This window comes from Arvicanthis niloticus, chromosome 8 (assembly GCF_011762505.2).
Source record: "Arvicanthis niloticus isolate mArvNil1 chromosome 8, mArvNil1.pat.X, whole genome shotgun sequence".
NCBI lineage: Eukaryota > Metazoa > Chordata > Mammalia > Rodentia > Muridae > Arvicanthis > Arvicanthis niloticus.
The window spans coordinates 42,341,955-42,362,068 of NC_047665.1; the positions used below are offsets into that span (position 1 = coordinate 42,341,955).

At 36.7% G+C, this 20,114-nt stretch overlaps 1 gene segment (V, D, J or C); it reads right to left on the bottom strand.

The window, feature by feature from the left end:
* The window catches only part of LOC117714024 (T-cell receptor gamma chain C region 5/10-13-like), a 20,115-nt gene extending 5,481 nt beyond the window's left edge, over positions 1–14,634 (bottom strand). Inside the window, 5 exon segments of the C gene segment in view lie at positions 1,253–1,300; positions 4,069–4,398; positions 6,642–6,694; positions 14,006–14,315; positions 14,419–14,634. Coding sequence covers positions 1,253–1,300; positions 4,069–4,398; positions 6,642–6,694; positions 14,006–14,315; positions 14,419–14,461 — 784 coding nt within the window.
* Between the last annotated feature and the right edge of the window lie 5,480 nt (positions 14,635–20,114).

Here is a 20,114-nt window from a genome sequence, read left to right on the forward strand (position 1 = left end):
AGGACAAATTTCATGAGGGAAATATGTGAAGAAACAAATACAGACAGCTCAGCAAACAGAAAGATCCGAATAAAAGCAGGAGAGGAAGAAAAGAAGAAACAATTACTTCAAGCAGAAATACAACCAGCAGGAATTGCAGAAATCAGCAATTCTTCTTCTGTAATAATATGAAATGCAAACGGTCTTAATTCTCCCACGAAAATATGCCAATGAGCTTGTTAAATTAAACAAAACGAAAAGCAGGATCAAATAATTACTGTCTGTAAGAAACCTATAACTAATAAAGCTATGCACAGGCTGAGAACAAAAGAATGCAAATCATTTAATAGGCAGATAGAAGCCTTGAACAAATAGAAGTAGCTATACTTGTAGTTTGTTGTGGATTGTCTTGGTGATGTTTGTATTTCGATGCTAATCCTGCCCCAGGAGCAGATCATGTGAGGTGATTCCATGTGAACCTGCTCCCCAATTTAACTGGTCAGATAAAGGCTAGAGCCTGTGATTGGGCAGTAGAAGGGAAAGACAGGGCTGGAAGTGTTAGAGAAGGAGAGAGAGGGAGGAAGGAAGAGAGAGAGGATGGAGGAAGAGAAGGTGGAAGATGGAGCAGACCCACTGGCCAAAAATGGCTTTCTGGATTGTATGAAGATGCAGGTCACGGGCACTGGTACAAAAGCCAACTTCTTTTGATAGCAGACATTTTACTCCTTTCTAGATGAGTAACCATTTGTCCTCAAGCCCTGTATTATTATCCTCCAAATTAAAAGTATATAAAATTATATCATATAAAAATATATTGTTTTTCTCTATAGTTCTGTGCATTCTTCTACAGTTACTTTTGAGGGAATGCCACGCCTTTGTAGGGTTTTTGTTTGTTGTTTGCTTGAGTGTCTGGTTCTTTGAATCAAATTTAGCATTTAGGTTTATTTATCAATGTTTAAAAGCAGTATTAGAGTAAGTTGGTATTACATATTTTCCAGTAATTAAATGGTAGGTGGGTAAAGAATGAGTGGCAGGGTATCTGGGTGGATGGATGGAGATTCTTCTTTGCAGTCATTCAGAGCATCTCATTGAAGTCTCATTTGTTAATTTTCTATGTTAATATGATTCCAAGGAAATGATTGATTTCTTTAAATGTCACTCAGCACTCAGTCTGTTCTACAAAATTCAGTCATTCTATTTTTTTTTTACCTAGAGTAGGGTGGATTCAAAAGGTAAAAAGACTAGAAGGAGGATAATACAATCTAAAACTTACCATCCTCAGTCTTCAAAGCAGCTTCTGTGGGAGCAATGATGTTGGCAACTAAAGGAAAGGAAAGCAAATGCTAGTCAGCTATCTATGGCTATTATTTTACTGTATTTACAGATATGCGTATATAAAAATATGAATATACATATTTGTACATATATGCATAGAAATTTAATGTCAAAAAAGACAGCCATTAAGATGTGAGCCTTGCAATCCCAGAAACGTTTGTTGCATTGTATGTAATTTAGTAGGTAACATTCAAATATGATGATTCTAAATGTGAACCTATTGAAGGTCACGACAATCACACGTTTATCACAACTCAATGTAATTCCCAACACACCCATTCAGACCTATTTTTCCTGTGTACTAAGGTCCTAGAACACTGTCTGGAACGAAAGACAATATATACAAATATGTGCTCAATGGAAAGATAGACAGAGTATCAGTTGATCTATGGGCCTGGATGTGCTTGGCTTTCATGTCACACTATGAAAACCAAGCCTGGTTTCTACAGTGAGTTCCAGGCCAGCCAGGGATACAAAATAAGAGTCTTTTATCAAAAAAACAAAACAAAAACAAAAACAAAAACAAAAACAAAAACAAAAACAAACCCCAAAAAACCAACCCTGCTAAGATCTCAATTCTAATTATAACATTTAAAGGTCCCTATGCAGTTATTTATGAGGATAACAGCTAGCTCAAGTTATATTTCTAGTTTTCTGTATAAAACTTGAGATAAAAGAGAAACAAGTATAAGTTTTTAAAAGCAAAATAATACGGTGTTTAATTATTTTAAATGATGTTGAAAAAATACACATTTGTTCTTTGAACTTATTTTTGTGCTACATGTGTTCTCATCGATATCTGTTTCTGTCCACTACTCAATTTTATTGAAGAACAGGTTGTGTGCATGAAAATGGATTTGAATATTCATATATATATGCCACATATACATATATGCATGTTTTAATGAGAATATAAATATGATCATGTTTGGTTTCTATCTTCAAGGTCTGCCTGATGGCTTTGAATGTCTACTTTCTGTCCTTTGAGTAACTTTATTATCTAAAAGATTAACTATTTGATTATGAAAATCACTATCAGCATGTACTGATTGAGGTGCAAAGACTACAGTTACTAATAATATAATCTATGTTTTTAACTCTTTCACCCAAAGGTAATTGCAGTCTTAGAGACTTCATATTCTTTTATAATTATGTCATTAAGTTCTATTTCACTGTATGACTTTGAAGCTTCAACTACCAAGACAAAACATACCCTGGAGGCAGCATCAGAAACTCTTTGTTGAATCCTGCTACAAAACACTACCCTTGATCTCTTTTCTGCCAGGAGATGCACATGGCAGATGCTTGTTTTAGAATTCACTGTAAGCACAGTTTAGTAAGTGAATGTCTCCTCTGCACAGCTTCATCCCTAAGGGTTTTACTGTTCTTTTATTTTTTTTCCTGATGACTAGAAATGTCATAACATAATCAAACCAATAAAATGGTTATGGTAGCTTTCTGCTTTGTATATGTATCTTGCCTCTATCTCTTTAAGCGAGAATATAGAAGTAGATATAGGGCTATCTTGTAATGATTTGCTTTGCTGTAGGAAACAACTTCTTTCATTGCTGCTAATTCATTTTCTCTCCATGACAACCGTAGGTGAAGGCAGGCAACTTGACAGACATGGCAGGCCACTATTGAAACTAAGAATTCCAAAGGACAAGGACTTACTGAGGACATCTGATGGGCAAATGGCAAAGATGTCCTCAGGTATTGTCATTTGTATGTTTCTCCACTAAATCAAAAGTGCTTGTTAACCACATGGGAGAAAATAAAAGAATTATTTGTCTCTGTCACTCTAGGTCCTTTGGAATTCTTTCAAAAAAAGGATGACAACGTACCCACATGGTGAGCTAGCTAGTGGGCCACCACCAGGCTTTGCCCATTCATCCCTCTACTTACCTGTGTGAAAGTGTGAGGAAATGGTACCTAAATAGTGCATGATTTTAAATGATGAGAAACAGAATACAGACTCCCCTCTGCAGCCACTGGGACATTAACTCATCCCTAACTATTCACGTCTCACTCATCTCACTCAGTCTGGCATGCAGGTGACATAGCAATTGTCTACCCAAGTGGCTGCATTTACCAATGGCAAGAAATCTATTCACCATGAAAAACAGAGATGTGATGTATATGTTAGCCTCATCCAAATTTAAATTATGAATGCTGTGTAACAGTGCCATGTAAAACAAAAAATCAGAAAACATTAAGGCTGGCATACGTCTTCAGTGGTCAAATAGACCTATTTTTTGTTGTTACTGCTGTTGAATGCAAATATTTTGGGTGGGCACTATCTTGTCAGTTAAAATCTTGCTGTAAACAAAATTTAGTGTATCAAAATCAAGTTAGGTAATTTTGATTATTTTACAGGTAGAACATTTCTGAAAGAGGTGTATTGTTCTTATGTCTAAATCAAGTAAAGTCAACAAGACAGAAACTGCATTTCCTGCACGAAGTTGCTAATGTTTTAAGGTATGTTTATTCACTCAATCCATGTAGTAATTCTTAAAAAAATATGATGTGATAGTCATGTTTTACATAGTGTCACTGAGGCTGAGTAAATTGAAAGCCAACATTCTGCTAGTTTTTCTCCTCCTGTAACATTCTCAAGGACAGAACAGCATGGTTCTGTGATTACAATGTTATAAGATTGAAGAAAGATTCATTATTTTTATAAATACGTACTATAACAACAGGACTACTCTCTTTTACATATGTAAAGTTGCATGTACATTAACTTACATATACCTTTATCTATTGGAGGAAACAAAATCTCTTGGTCAACTCCTCTTTTATTGTTTTCGTGTTTGACATTACAAGTATGCTCTTTAGTCACTGAATCTTCTGGCACCGTCAGCCAACTTAATTTCATGTATCTGTCATTAGTTTTCATGGTGGTTCCCTCTTGAGATTCCAGAATCTTATCGTCATCCTTTTCTTTCCAATATACCCTGATAATGTCAGGAAAGAAATTCTGAAGGAGACAAAGGTATGTCCCACCCTTATGGAGAGTAGTTTCAGCAACCGAAGGAAGAAACATAGTAGGCTTGGGAGAAATGTCTGAGTCGAAGCGTTTGTCTGTAGGAACATGTAAAATATAAAACGAAAATTATTAGGGAGATTTGGATATTAAATGGATTTGACACAAACTGGTGCACAGTGCTCAGAAGACAAACCCCAACTGTAGCACCTACTGTAGACTTCTGCCCACTATTGGTTGCAGAGACTTACTTTTGTCCTCACTTTAAAGATACACAATTGATAAAGGTTTTTGTCTCTTAGACTGACTGAATATGTCACTCTCCCATGCGTATGTAATTCAAGTAGTGCGTTCTCTACTTAGCTGTACCTCAAAGTGCCCATATGAGATATCAGAAGGTGGGCTGCCTATTTTAGTGGCCATCTCCTTCCAAGTACACTACTGCCCATTGAGGGGATCCCTTGGCTGGGCCCATGGATCTCTGCTGCCAATTATGCAGTTCCTAGTATTCATCATTCCACAGCATCTCATTTCCACATCAAACCCACTCTAGGTTTGTGAACTGCATTGTTTTTAAAGCTTCCCTTCCAAATGATTCATAGTCTCTTGAATTTGGGGGGAGACAAGAACAAATTCACAACTTCAACTAAAAATACTCAATGTGTTTATATTAATCTAAAGATGGAGGTCATTTTCTTTATGGTACAGGCCAACTATGAATGAAAATATGAGTAATTTTAAGAACAACGGTTGGGTAGAATCTTTGTAGCATAGTTCCAAGTGAAAAACACTCAGAATCAGTATTGTGTACCTACTCTACCCTGATTGTGTAAATATAATTAAAACATACCCAGACAAATGATTGACTGAAGTTTTACAGAATGATGGCCGTGAGTGATGATAGCATATGTTTGTGCTTATTTACATATCTTACAAATTTTCCTATGATCAATAGGATCTTTAATAACTATAAGAAAACAGCTGTTCCCTTAAAAGGTTTTCATGCATAAATCAGTGTTTAGCCTAGCATAGAATTACATTTTTAAATATTTTTTCACTTTTTATGAACCAGTTACAGTATTCATGTATTTGAACATTCAATAAAGATGTATTAGATAATATTTATGGGCATTTTGTGATTCAGATGAGTGAAATAATTGTCATCTAGGTAGATTATTGCAGGACTTCTTACTAGGATCCAACTGCAACCAGTAAATGACTTGAGTTACTTTGCAAAGTAAATTCATATTTTTCTCTGGGCTGGGGCCTCTGGCATGCCAGGCAAGAATTCTACCACTGAGCAGCAATTCTCAACCTCAGGATGTGAATTTTTAGTGATGACCTCGTAAGCTATTCCTTGCTTGGAAAATCTCCTTTTGATTTGAAGATTCAATGACAGTTTCCAGAGCATTGAATTTTAATTCTGCACTATGTACCAGAACATGCTAACCTGTGGTTATTTCTATAGCTCTCTCTTCATGAGAGTACAGACAGCTGTGAAGTATGAGCTAAGGATGGTTATTTAGTACAGCTTCCTTCTTTTAGAATCTTCAATTTTTCCAACAAATTTGATATCAATACAGAAATACAAGTGAGTCATGTCATACCATATGGCCACATTACAGAAATAATCCAAGATCCATGTCTCAATCATTTAATAACCACACATCCCGAGTGACCTCTGGATCATTCTCAAAAGACCCCCATTGTCTTTGAGGAAAGAAAGGATATGTTTGGCTCTACTACTGAACATTTCATTCATGTAATGTTCATGTAATACACAAATTGAGAAAGTTAGTAATAAAGTAATTAATGAAAGCATCCATGCAAAGGGTCAAGCTACAGAGCAGGAAATATTCTGAAGTTAAAACATGAGAATGCTTGTGACATCGTAATTCATGACATTGGTCACCATTGTATATTCTGGAACTAGGGAGAGCTTCTCAGTGCCAGTGTTCTCTCTGTGAAAAGAGACCAGCTTCTGCATAATAATGTAGAATAATGACCACAGGTACACAAACTCCTTAACATGACACCTAGTCTTCAAAGTATTTTCCAGTGTTATTTTTCCTTTTAATAACTGTGGCCGCATTCTCTAATTTTTCCTGGTCTACATTTCCAGTATCACTCAATTCAAAATGCTTGCACCCACAGGTGTTTCAGATCTTACGTGGCTTTGGATGTGAAAGGCTCATCCTAGATTTGGCCTTTAAAAAACAGTAGCTATTACACAAATTAAGGAATCCAGTAACCCAGGGAACCCAGACTTTCTGGGTTCTAAAAACAAGAAAAAAATCTCATTAGTTATTCACTCTAGGATAACAACACGACAGTTTCTTACCTGAGGGAATTACTATGAGCTTTGTCCCTTTGGCAAATATCTTGACCCATGATTTTGCCTGACACATTGTTCAGCGCTTCTACAAAAACATGAGCCTTCTCTTGAGCTTCAGTAGGATGAGCTATTTAGGAACTCTTATCTTAGAAAGATGACCTGGATTCCTTTGGAAAGTTGTGTGTCATCCAATAATTTGTAAGTTTCCTTCACAAAGTCTTCTCATGTGTAGGGTAGTGATGACTGGAAGGTATCAACAGACAGTGGGACGGGTAAAAGCTAAAGAGGGTTGGACCACACCACAGAACAACTACTTTTTTAATGTACCAGGAAATGTATTCTCAGAATTAAGTCTCTTTTTTTGTGGTTCTCAAATGTTTAATTTTGATGAAACTGCTAAGATCAAACACACCTCTCTTCTCAGGAATGTCAAGCTCACTCCTTCAGTAATTTGGAGGATTCTTGAGGGAGAAAATTCTCTAACAATGGCAATAGAAATGTATGAACCAAACAAACGTTAAGGATGGTGAACTAAGCCATCCATGCCTAGTGAGACATGACCTCTTAACATCTTGATTCTCACTTATAAGAAAATAAAATTATACTATTCTATCTCCCATGGAATTATACATCCATTCCTTAGTTACACTAGAAAATAGAAACTAAAATCTGGTATTTGGAAAATCTGGAAAAAAGAGAAAAGTATGCCTCTCTAAAGGCAGTTCGATGAACTCCTGTTGTTCACCTCAACAGGAGGAGCAGAATGTCCAGAAATGCTCTGGAGCCCAGCTGAAGCACCTACCAGGCCTATCTCACTACCATGTCTAAGACCCAACAGTCCAGGCCTGCATTCCATGAGCACACACGAATTCTGTCCCAGAGGATAAAGGACTTTTTGTGATCAGAACAACTGACCATCAATAGCCCTCTCTCAGCCACCAAGCCAAGTGAGAGAACAAGACTTTAGAGAAAAACTATATCTCAAATATGGTTTTACATGTAAATGTTCAAATTTTAGTCTTATGTCTGTGAATATTTTGTCTGAATGTGTGTATGTATAGAACACATATGCCGTACCCACAGAAGGCAGAGAAGGCATGAATCCTCTGGGACTGGAGTTAAAGGCAGTTGTGAGCCTTCATGTAGGTACTGGGAACCGAACATGGGACTTTTGTAATAACAAAAAACACTTGTGCTAAGCTAACTTTCCAACCCCCACTTGGCATTTTGAGAAAAACGGAAGAGTTTATACATTGAGTTCTCATCAGTTTTTTTCCAGAAATGTTGATATTGATTATTAACTTCTGGTCCATAATGAGATAGGATTTCTATGAGAAAGCTGAGGAGGCTAGCTATTTGCTTTACATTACACATACACATACACATACACATATACACACACACACACATATATATGTATATATACATATATATGTATATATACATATATATATATATACTGTTTTCTTAAGAATATATACTACATCTATACTACTGACATGTATGAGAGGTGACACACACTTTCATAGACTGATGTCATTTTGATCTCACAGGTGCCATCACAATTCAATGACAATTCCCCATTCACACTCTCTTTCCAAATCATGCTGCGTTGAGAACTAAATCTAATCAAAACATTTTCTAAAAGAAGCTCAGCTTAGCACTGATCATAAGAGAGATGGGAAAAGCCACAGACAAGTGTTGCAGGTCACCAGTTTCAGAACCATTCTGGGGTCCAGCTTCCTCATCTGCAGTGACAGCTTAGAGCTAAATGAATCCAAAGTCCCAATATCTGAGAACCTCTGAATAAGAGCACTGAAGACCCTTGGTGATTTCTTGACTGTGATGGAAGCCAAAAAGCAGGGATATGACAATTTTCTTACAGGTCCCTTCACATGCTGAGACACTGTGAGATCCCAGTTGGCACAAGAGTATGTGGCTTCATGTGATGTTATAACATTGTTGATTAACAGGCTAAAAGTATTGTCATTCTTCTTATCTGTTTCCAAGTGGGAGTTGGGTTTGGCTTTGCTGAGCCATAGAGGATTCATTTCAGGGGGTCCCTTTTTTATTTTCAGTTTGTACCAGTTTAGACTGGAATTCTGGATGGAGGACCCAGATGTGGTGAGTTTTCTCTTTGGCTCCTGGTCGATTACATGTGTGCACCTACCTAAGAGCTATCTTTGGATATGTGAATGAAAGACACACAAATTAGCTTATTTTTTTAAAAATGCCTTGGCTACTTCAAATTCTAGTCACTCCTAAACCTTTCCCTGCTACCCCAGGCCCAATCGGGGAAGTGGCCAGTGACCATTTACCAGAAGTCTCACAAGGCTGGTTGGCTTTATTTCCTGCTGCTCCTGCATTTCATCCTTCTACCCCGAGTCATCCTGATTCTCTCCTATTCCTCTCTGCATCCTTGCTCATGCAATTCTAATGGTCCTGCCCCATGGCCAGCCATTGGCCTTTGGCATCTTTATTGATAGATTGAAAAACAATTGGGAACAAGGACCTTTAGCATTTGGACACATCGATTCCTGATTAAATCAAAGCATTAGAACCAAATATTTAACACCTAGAGAGCTTGCAACTTATGTACTTAAGTGCACTGTTTTGTTTGGTCATTTGGTGAAGTACAACTGATCCTGAGACAGTCTCATTTTGGAGTGTTCATCTTAAAAGTGAGGAAGAAAAATTGGAAAATTTTCAAATCTTTTAAATTCCCAGTTGACTCCAAATACACAAATAATGGAAGGACAGCAGGGAACAAAATCAACTTAAAAACTCAAGTCAAAGATAGAAGAAAAAATCAAGGGCAGGGAGTTTTGAATTTCCAATGATAGTAGCAATGGACATTAGAGACAGTGAATTGGGCCTCAGCTACAGTGGATTAAGGTGCAGCCCTTTGTGGAGAAGAAGACAGGGAGGAGGGTAAGACATGATTCAGAGCTATTATATTCATTGCAAAAGAACCATTAAATACCAGAAGATGTCATTGTTATACCTATGTCATGATAACAGAGTCATCGTCCCCTATTTAAGGTCCCCTATCTCTTGTCCATAGGTGTCTCAAAGACAGTTCTCCCTGACATCTTTTTAAGAAGCTGATTTTTATGTGTTCAATATTATTTTAATAGGTTTCAAATAGTACACGATTATAATAATCACACAGGAAGAGTTTCATTAATATATACAGTGTAGAATGAGATAATGAGGTAAGAAATCCACAGTCATAGAAGAAAATTGCAGAGCCTTATGAATAGTGAAAACTCTTCATAGATGCAGAGTTTCCCCAGAGTCTCAAGGTTGAGTTCATGTATTCTAATAATCATCCAGCTATAGATTACATTCATACACTGCTTTGGATGAACACTTTCTGTTCTTATCCTATTCATAATTATTAATGTTTAGCTAAAACATGCAGAGTAGCAAAAGAGAAATCTCATATTCATCAAGATGTGCTACAAAAGTTGTTTTACTCATCAAATTTTAAATAAAAACGTTATTTTCTACTTTTCTACTTGAATTTATTAATATAAAGAAGCTGGTTACTTGTTTCAAAAGTAAAGTTAGTGTGTGTTTAATCTGAGAAGTGATAGAGTTAGAGAGACGGAAGAGAATGATGAAGGAGAAAGGTAAGGATGGAGAGAAAGAAGAAGAAGAAGGGAGAGGATGGAGGTGATTAAGACAGCACTGAAATAGATGTTAGATAATAAACGCATATAAGTAAATGCTAGATAATAGATGATAGGTATATAAATTAAGGATAATAGACAGATGACTGAGAAAAGATTGATGACAGGTAAATAGTAGATATTAGATGACAAATAAATGTATAAGTATATAGATGATATATACTGAGCAGACAGCTAAATGATAGATAGATAGATAGATAGATAGATAGATAGATAGATAGATTGTCTACATTTGAAGTTGCTCTTGGGCAAAACTTTACTAACATTGTTGTTCACCTGGAATATTGGTGGTAGGCTATTATAGACAGAGAATTTATGTCTACCCCAACTTTAGACTTCTAACCATTGAGACAAACCCGCTTCAGATTTTCTTTGGCTGTTGAGTGTTGCCATTAAATGGCCAACTTAAAGATGACATGTCTTGTACCATTTCAATATGCATTAAAAACAAACCTGCTTACTTTAGTCAGCAGCCCTGTATATTTAGTTGTCTAAATAATTTTAAGCACTAATATGTGCTAATAATCCAGATCAACTGTCTAACAGTTATTCAATAACATCAGTTATTTACTGGTGAATGAGTATAGGCGATACAAATACTTTATGTGGGTTATTTAGTGATAACTTTCAATAGTTCCTTAAAGTTAATATCATATTCTCCATTGCAAATTAGGAAAATGAAATAAAAATATGTAATTTAACCAAAGCCAAGCAAACAATTTTAGGGAATAAATATGTAACAAAGATTCATTTAAGAAGCATTGAGAAACAGAGTGATAAAAAAAAATAAATTGCACACATCGTAGCTACTCTTGGCATCACAAACTCCAGGATCATGTACAGGACCGTCCAGAATACCTGCCCAATTGTCAGGTTAGAGACAATATCACCAACCTCTGGTATTCACAACCCCCACTACCACTGGACCCTGCTTGCTTTCTAAGACCTAGAGGCAACACCCCTGACACTGCAGCTTTCTGTTCCTTCTATGCAAGCTAAAGCAGAACACCACCTGGTGAGGGCAGAGATCATACACTTCCCAACTGTGCTAATGTCAGAACAGCTTTCTCACTCATAGATCAGTATGGAGTGCCTCCATACCAGAGCTTCAGGCATCATCTATCTGATAGAAAACTAAGTCCAGGTAACAACAGAGAGAGATCAAAACACCCGCTCAGTAAAAGTAGGCGAGAAACTCATACAAAAGAACAAACCAGCAAAATGCCTCCACATGTGCAAGATCAATCTTGAAACATGAGCTACGTAAAAAGCTCAGACTATGTTTCCTCCCAAATTACTAAACACATAATCCCCAGTTAGATCAATTTAGACAAAACTTCAGAAAAATATATTTAAATGATAGATATTTTCCATGAAGATATAAATATTTTCAAAGAGAACATGAACTCACTCCCAGATGGATGCAAAGAGGATAAAAATAGAGCACCTGGAAGAATGCTCAGAACAAGCACATGAAATATCAAAGACAATTCAGAATATGAAAATAGAATTGAACCAAGTGTTGAGATGTGGAAGAAAAGTCAAGCTAAAACAATGCTTGAAGTAAAAACTTAGTAAGTCAAATAAAATAGCTAAGTGGAACGTCTCATCAGTAGAATAATCATGGGGACAATAGGATACCAGTGACTGGAGACAAGCTAGAGAACTCAGATCATTCAGTCAAAGCATAATAAATTTTAAGAAGCAGAGGGATGTAACATTCAAGTCCTTTGGGTCATGTGAAAGAACAAATCTATAAATTAAGGGACAAGAGAATAAGGAGAATGTTAGGGCAAATCATGAAAATATCTTAAATAAAACCATAGAATAAATTTTACCTAAACTATGGCTAGTCCCATGTTATAAGTTACCTCTATTATTAATACTAATGATATCCATAATATAAAAAACTCGTTTTTTTTGATTTGCCTTCTCCAGGCTTGTCTCTGTGTCTCTTTGTCTCTCTATCTCTCAGTCTCTCTCTGCCTGTCGGTCTCTATCTGCCTCTCACTCTTTGTTCTCCTCCTCTGCAGCAGTGTTGCCCAGGCTGCCCTCAATGTCATGCTTTTCTTGCTTCAGCCTCCCAAAAGTGATCAGCACAACATCTACCTAGGTACACTTTTTGAACTCAGATTTTTCCACATTAATTACATGATTTCATTAATTACAAGTATCATTGCAAAACCTGGCTCTCACTGTAATGGGAAGAAGGGAGAGTTGGATGTCAGATAGAACAGTAAGTGATCATTTTTCCAGAATCATGGATTGAGTTTATCACAAATGTTATGTTTGAACATGGAAACAGTTTAATGAAGTTTTTGTAGTAATAAAACAAAAGAAATCATGAATCAAGGTACTTTCAAATACTTTAGTAAAAAATAAAGCAGACGGATTATAGCAAAGTGGGGGACTTTCCACCAAAGGCATCAGATAACATCTGATGCTCAGCCTGTGGGTCAGTGCCAGCTAGTGGGATGTTAATGTATTCTGAAAGGATTTACCCATTAGTCAGTCATAAAGATGCTCATTAAACACAAACAAGGACAATTAAAATGATTAAGTGGTTAAAGATAGTCCAGGATGATTTGGCATCAAGACCAAACACCTCAATTCTTCCCCATCGTGGATGTTCTAACAGACAGCTCTCCCCTGGGAACTTTAATCCACAGAAAGTACATTCTGAGGACATGGTACAGGAACTTGTATTTTTTTTTTTAACTTTTAGCATTTTGACACATTATTTCTTGGTTGTACTCAATTATCCCAGTACTAAACTTAAAATAATCATAATTGTCAAAGATTATTTGTTATATTACTGTTCTGTGAGGTGGAGGGAGATTTCTTCCTCTTTTTGTTAATTTATTGTTTCATACACCCATATAACACATTGTGGTCATACTAACTACCCGCCCCCCTCTTTTTTTACCTCATCTCAAACCTTCCTCTTCCTAAGCAACTACAGCATGTGCTTTTGTTTTGTTTTCTAATTTGTTCTGTGACCCACTGCATCCCCTGATGCTTTTACTCTGAGCTCATGATTTTCTTTGCAGATCACTAAAGTATAAACCATGAGTCTGGGATGTAGACCAAGCTTTGTTATATTGACCCACCTTCCTAAAACTGTACATTGGTCTCTAATAGCACCCACTGAGCTGATTATTTAGTTACAATGGTAACTAGTTTTCTTCATTATAAACTATAAGTTATAACTTAAGACAGATCCTGTAATCTCTGAAAATCCCCAGTGCTTGTGAAGATACTGGAAAACTGTAGCAAGAAATATCCCTGTGGGATTCCTGTCTCTCCTCACATTTAGCCCTCTCCTGACTTAATTCTAAGTCATTCACTTACTGCAAAACTCTGTGCAGAGAATTAACAAAAGACCAGATCTCACTTTGAGCTCCCTATCCTGTATTAGAATAGTTCTCACTCTTAGATACCCTAACAGAGTTAGTGTGAAGCCTATTCTGTCTTTAGTTGGTAATCCACAGGACCTAAGATCTCACTGGGGAAATAGAACCCAGGATATTTCCTGGAAGCCCCAAATGTTCTATGAGGAAAGACAGGTCGGTTGGCCTTGGCTGAGCATCAAGTAGCTGTGCTTGCCAAGAAGGATGTGGGTGGGCACAGATGGGGGATGGTTCTTATGCAGGTTGGTCTAGAAGCTCTAATGTTGTGTTTTTCCAGAGCGCACAGTAGTAGGTAGCTTCATCTTCTTTCTTCAAGTAATTTAATCTCAAGGTTGAAGTAGAAGTTTGAAAATTTTTACTTGCTTCAATTTTCTTGCTCTTCCCGTCTAGGGGGCGTTGATTGTAGTTTGTCCTGACATATATTAGATACTCAATCTGTTGATTTGTTTTCTGCCGATACCAATGTATATCTGTGTTGCTGAATTCTGGAATAGAAACTATACAGGATATTTGGGCACTCCCATCTGTCGCTCTGGTGACTGATATTTCAGGTTGCTCCAACTGCCCAAGCCCAACTGCAAGCAAAGAGAAAAATCTCATGAGCAAATAATGCAGCCTTTGAAGAGGTGGAAATGAGGATGATTTCACTGCCTCCTGTCCATGGAAATATCTACTTACAAACCCAGAGGCAGGAGAAGGTAAATCCTCTCAGCAGCAGCATCCCAATGGTCAGGCCACTTCACAAGGAGGCAAGAAGTGCTCTGTAAGCTGGAATTTCAGGTCACCAGCTAGAGGGTGGAGCTGTTCTATTGTTTCCAAAAAAATGCAGGGTCAGTGGCTCCCCCAGGGTTGGTTATGATCTGCTTCAGTCCTGAGCAGTTCTGGGGTTTCCTGCCTCACAGCAGCAGGTCAGATGTGTCTGTGAGTTAAAGGTCTAGAGAGACATCCTTTGCATGTGTGCATTTGGGTACAGAGTAGGGAGAGTGGCCCAGTCAGTTCTTCACTCCACTGTAGTTCTGTTACTTGGAGACTATGAATAGACATTTGCTATATTCTGTCTGGTTTTTTTTTTTTTTTTTTTTTTTTGATTTGCTATTGATTCAAGACCCAGATACAAAGGCTGGCTGTGATGTTCTGCACTAGGAGAAAAACATCAGATGCTATACTTGGCTGACACTCTGTGCACAAGCAAAAAGATAGTTTTGTTGGTTTTTTTCTACCAAATGCAAAGTAGGTTTTGACTTGGATAATTGCATTTCACTTCTAATATGGAAACTTCAAATTAAAAAACTGAATTGATATTGTTGACAGGTATCAAGCCTGGCAGTCCTTGCAAAGTTTTGTCTCCTCTTGTTGGGTCTCAGAATCAGGTTGTAAACTAGGTTGCAGCTTAAGTGTATACAGCTTAAGATAGCCATGATTAACATTCAATGATAGCATTATCATTCAAGATTAAGGTTAACATTATTGTTTCTTAGCTGTTGGGAATTTCTTGGGCATTTGAAAAGCTTTGTTTCCTGCCTTGATTTAACATAATCTGCAGCTGTATGAAGTGGGTGCTGTGTTCTTCTCCCTTTGACAAATGAAGACAAAGGAAAAGAGAAGTGAAATTCAATACCATTCAATAACACAGAACTCTTAAATATGATGATTAAGATAAGGAAAAAATCTGTTAATGAATGTATGAGTCTGATGAAAAAGTCAACGAAGATATCAGAGATTTGTATTTTCTTCAACTTTTACTCTACATATTTATGGATAGAAATAGAATTTTGCTCACTTTGCCCACACACACTGTGCATGTTCCCCTAAGGAAAAGAGATTTGATTCTGCATGGGTTTTACAGTACTATTCACATGAGCCAAGATATGAATCAGCTTTGTTTTCTAATCACTGAAGAATGGATAAAGAAAACATGAGGTATATATAGGTCTGGATATGTCTGCACACACATATCTGAAATTAGATATTACTTACCTGTCAAAAGGAGCAAACAGTATCATTTGTAGCAATAAGGATATTATAGAAAGATACAGCATGAAATCAGAGAGGCACAGAAAACAGTGTACGTCACTTATCTTCATTCCCGTTATAAGAGGCATTCAATCCCACTTATGTGTGGATACTAGAGAGTTAGTGTCAGAGATGTAGAGAATAAAATAATGACTGAGAAAAGAATGGGGACAGTGTGGTTGAAGGGATAAGGCCCAGTTAGGCAGTGGGAATAATGTCTAATGTTCCTCAGCAGACTAGAACAACTGTGGATAGCCAATTCTCCAAATCAGTTAAAGTATCATCCCTCTGGATCAGCTAAAGCTCAGTTGGTAGAGTGCTTGCTTAGCTCTGGGTTTGATCCCCAGCACCACATAAGGAAGTGGTAACAAACAAATAATTCCAGAACTTGAGAAGCAGACAGAAAAAGATCAGAAGTTCAATGTCATCCTGGGATAAATATCAGCTTCAAGGCCACCTGGGATTACATCAGACTCTGTCTCCAAGTAAAATAAAACAAAATCAACGTCCCACTTTACCCTATAAACATTACTATATACAACTACTATGTGTTGGTTACAAAAACACATATTTTATATGTTAATAATTCTGGAGACTTCTTAATTTTATGGTTTACTTAGTGAAAAATGGGTTTGTGGAAAAAGAAGGAATAAGATCCTTTGTTATTGTGAACACATGCAGAGGCACACAGAGTATTTGTTATTGTGCACACATACACAGGCACACAGAGTATGCATTAGTGCCTCTTAGTCTCTTCCATTGATTAACTCACTGTTAGAAGCACTAAAGTTTTGATTAATCCATGTGAAACTTAATGAATGAAGCCCAAGAGAAAAGTCCCCAGTATTTCTTTACCCTATAGAATGTTGACTAAATTATGTAAGCTTTGATCTCAGCATGTGTACCTTGTCTACCCTTCAATTTTTGGAAGCACTAAGAGGCTGATGTCATTGAATTACACCAGAATATTACATAGAATTGTCACATAATAGTAGCTGACAAATCAGAAGTCTTCAAAGATGTCAACAATTCCTAGCGTTACTTTTACCATCAATAAGAGATAACAAAGCATGTAAAATATATGTTTAAAATGCAGAATGATGCATAGCTTTCTTTTTCCTCAAAGTTCTACCTTCTACACCATAGACCAATAACAGAGATGGAGAGAGAAGAAGAAGAAGACTATAATTTCATTTGGAGAAAAACAAAAACATAATAGAAACCTGAGATTTTCTTATAGCCTCAGAAGGTTTGAATGTCTCTTCATCCTTTTCTTCTGTTCTGGTAATGTGGAAACATTCCATTGCAAAGCAGAAATAAATATTAACTGCCTGATGATTGGCCATGGACCCGTGCAGGCAAAGCTAGGCAGCTGGACGCTCTTCCACAATCATCGTGCTAGTCTTACTCTTTACATAGGATTCTAAATTTTTTTAGACCCTTGTATTGATACTGGGAGTGTATGTTACATTTGGATTGTCTATGTTTTCTAAGACTTTTCAAATGGATAATTGGAAAATAAGCACTTCTTTGAAAAAAGAACTGTTTTAAATTAAAGATTATAAAGTTTTTGCTGCATTTAATTTTTTAATCTTGCTTTGAAAACTTGATTTCTAATAGTATCAACTTAGCCATATAAAAGTATATAGATAATGCTCTTAGTTATCACTAATGACACTTAATTCATAGGATATGATTCAAGATACTTTCTTCTCCTCCTCCTACTTCCTTCCCTACATCTCTTTCTCCTTTTACTTCTTCCTATTTTCTTTTTGTTATGACATGATTAAAATAGTAATATACTATTTTATAATACAGTTTGAATATATATATATATATATATATATATATATATATATATATATATATATATGCCTCTGTCTCAATCAGTATAGGATTAGAGGTCAGGTTAACCACCTTGAGCCTCATTCAGTATTTCACTTGAATCTCTATTTTATAGTGGTAAGGCAAGAATTTTACAGTATGTGTTTTGATGTAGAGAGCCAATTTGCAAGAGAGAATTCATCTGTCAAGTATTTCCGTCTATATCTAAGCAGACAACTTAATCTTGTGAAAAATTTTACATACACATTTTTCTCATTCTGATTTTTCACTGTATCCCATAGATATTTCTACTTTAGTACTAATTTCATCTTTCCTCAGTGCTACAGCCTTTCTCTTTGTAATATAATGTTTTAAATTTATTCTTTGAGAATTCATGCATGAATGTAATGTGTTTAAATCATCATCATCCCACATTCCCCTGTCCTCTTTTTGTTTTCTATCACAGGCTAGGTCCAGTCAGTGCTGCCCAGGTATTCTTGAGTCTTTGGCATTGGTGAGTGAACAAGGACGATATTCCTAAAGAAAACAGACTCTTTGTCCTGTAGAAGCCATTAATTGTCAATAGCTCTTTAGGTATGCATGGGCATCATGTGCGCCTCCTCCGTGAATGCTGGAGTGTTGATTTGCTTGGCTGTGTACATGTCTTTTGCAAGCAACCACATGTGCTATGAATCCATAAGTTCTGTCATGTCCAGAAGACATTGCACCTCAGTTCTTCTGAACCTCTAACTTTTACAGTCCTTCTACTACTGCTTTCATATTTCTAGAGCCTTGTGAGAGGATGTGTTGTCATCCAGATGTCCCATTTATGGCTGATCACTCCAGAAGAACTTGTTCTCTGATAGTGTCTTGCTTATAATTTCTTAGCATTTTTGTTGTACATTCACGAGAGATTTGTAGGTCATTTTATGCTAACTGTTGTGCTTTCCAATGCCTGTGTTTTAGTTGGACAGATAATACTGGCTCCGGTGACAGAGAATTTTTTAACAGAAACACTTTGTATTTGAAATTACATCTTTACAATTTCATTTTGGCACTCCCAATGTACTAAGATTTAGATTAAATGGTTATGATTCCATTGTGTGAATGTTAATGCTGAATATCCAGAATTCTGACTAAACCAACAAGTTACGGGCAATCAGTGGTATGGCCAAGGCTAACTTTACTCTCAGTGTACTGTGACTGTACAAAATCCAATGCATATGAATTGATTACTAGTTTGTAGTTTTGGCCCTTAGTTTTTCAGTTATATTAAATGTTTTTAAAAGTTTTTCATCAGTGCATATGATTTGCAATGTAAAACAAGGAAACAAAGCTTAAAGTACAAAGGTTAGTGACAATTTTTCATGAATTGTGAACACATAGAGAAATGATTTTGAGTATGATTAATATTAAAATGTAGCTACTATTACATGCCTATAGCCTCTTGATTCCAATTTATTTATTATCTTTGTGTATGTATGTATTTATGTCTTTATGTATGTATGTATTTAAGTAGTGGTAGGGAGTGTCATGTATGTATATAGGGAATACCTTGTTCTTTGAGACAAGGTCTTTCTCTAGACCTTTGGTTTGCCCATTGACATAGACTGAGTAGTCAGCAAACCCAGGGGATTCACCCGTCTGCTACTCCCCAGTGTTGGGATTACAAGCATATGCTATCATACTTATCTTTTTATGTGGATGCCATGGATCAAATCCAGATCCTTTTACTTCTACAGCTAGCACCACCTTCCTGACTATGACATCTCTCCAGCTCCCTATCTGAGACAGCTTGGCCTGTAACTTGCTATTTATATCAGGCTGGCTTTGAACTTGGTCCTTGCTGCTTCTAAGTGTTGGAATTATGTATGTAATGGTACATACCATATATTTATTTTTAAACTTTTGTTACACTACACTGAATACTAATTTGAATGATGTAGATATCTAGTTTTGTCTGTTCCTTTGAGAAGTATTCACTGGAAACCTAGTCTCTCTCAGACATGAATGCAGTTCTGTGTACTAACCACTTGTAATTTATACTTGGGCTAAATTAATGAGGAATCAGGCAAATTCCTACAAGAGCATGTGTGCCCAGCCAGAGAAGTTCTGAAAAACTAAAGATGTAGTAACTTCTAGACTGAGTCCTGAATATGAGGAGGAATTATTCAGAGAGGACATTTAGGGTGGAAGAGCTGAAGGCAAGCAGCCAAGAGGAAAGAGAAAACAGGATGCAGACATTTGCAGAGACATCTGTCCTGGAGTGTGGGAATATGGCAGGGCGAGCCTGGAGAGTGCTGGAGTGGGACAGAGGACAGTTTTTAGTGCTACTTAAACAGGAATCTATTGCAAACATAAGTTAAAGTTGGATTTTTGGGAAAATAGTGGGATGGCTCCCAGATTTAAAGAAAGGGCTGAATAGCAAGTCACTGGAGAAAGAAAACTACCAGAACAACTCCAGGTCTTTATAAAGTTCTTCTGAAATTTTTCTGCAGGGCTTTTGTCCTTAGTTAACTTGCTTTGGTAGCAAAAGT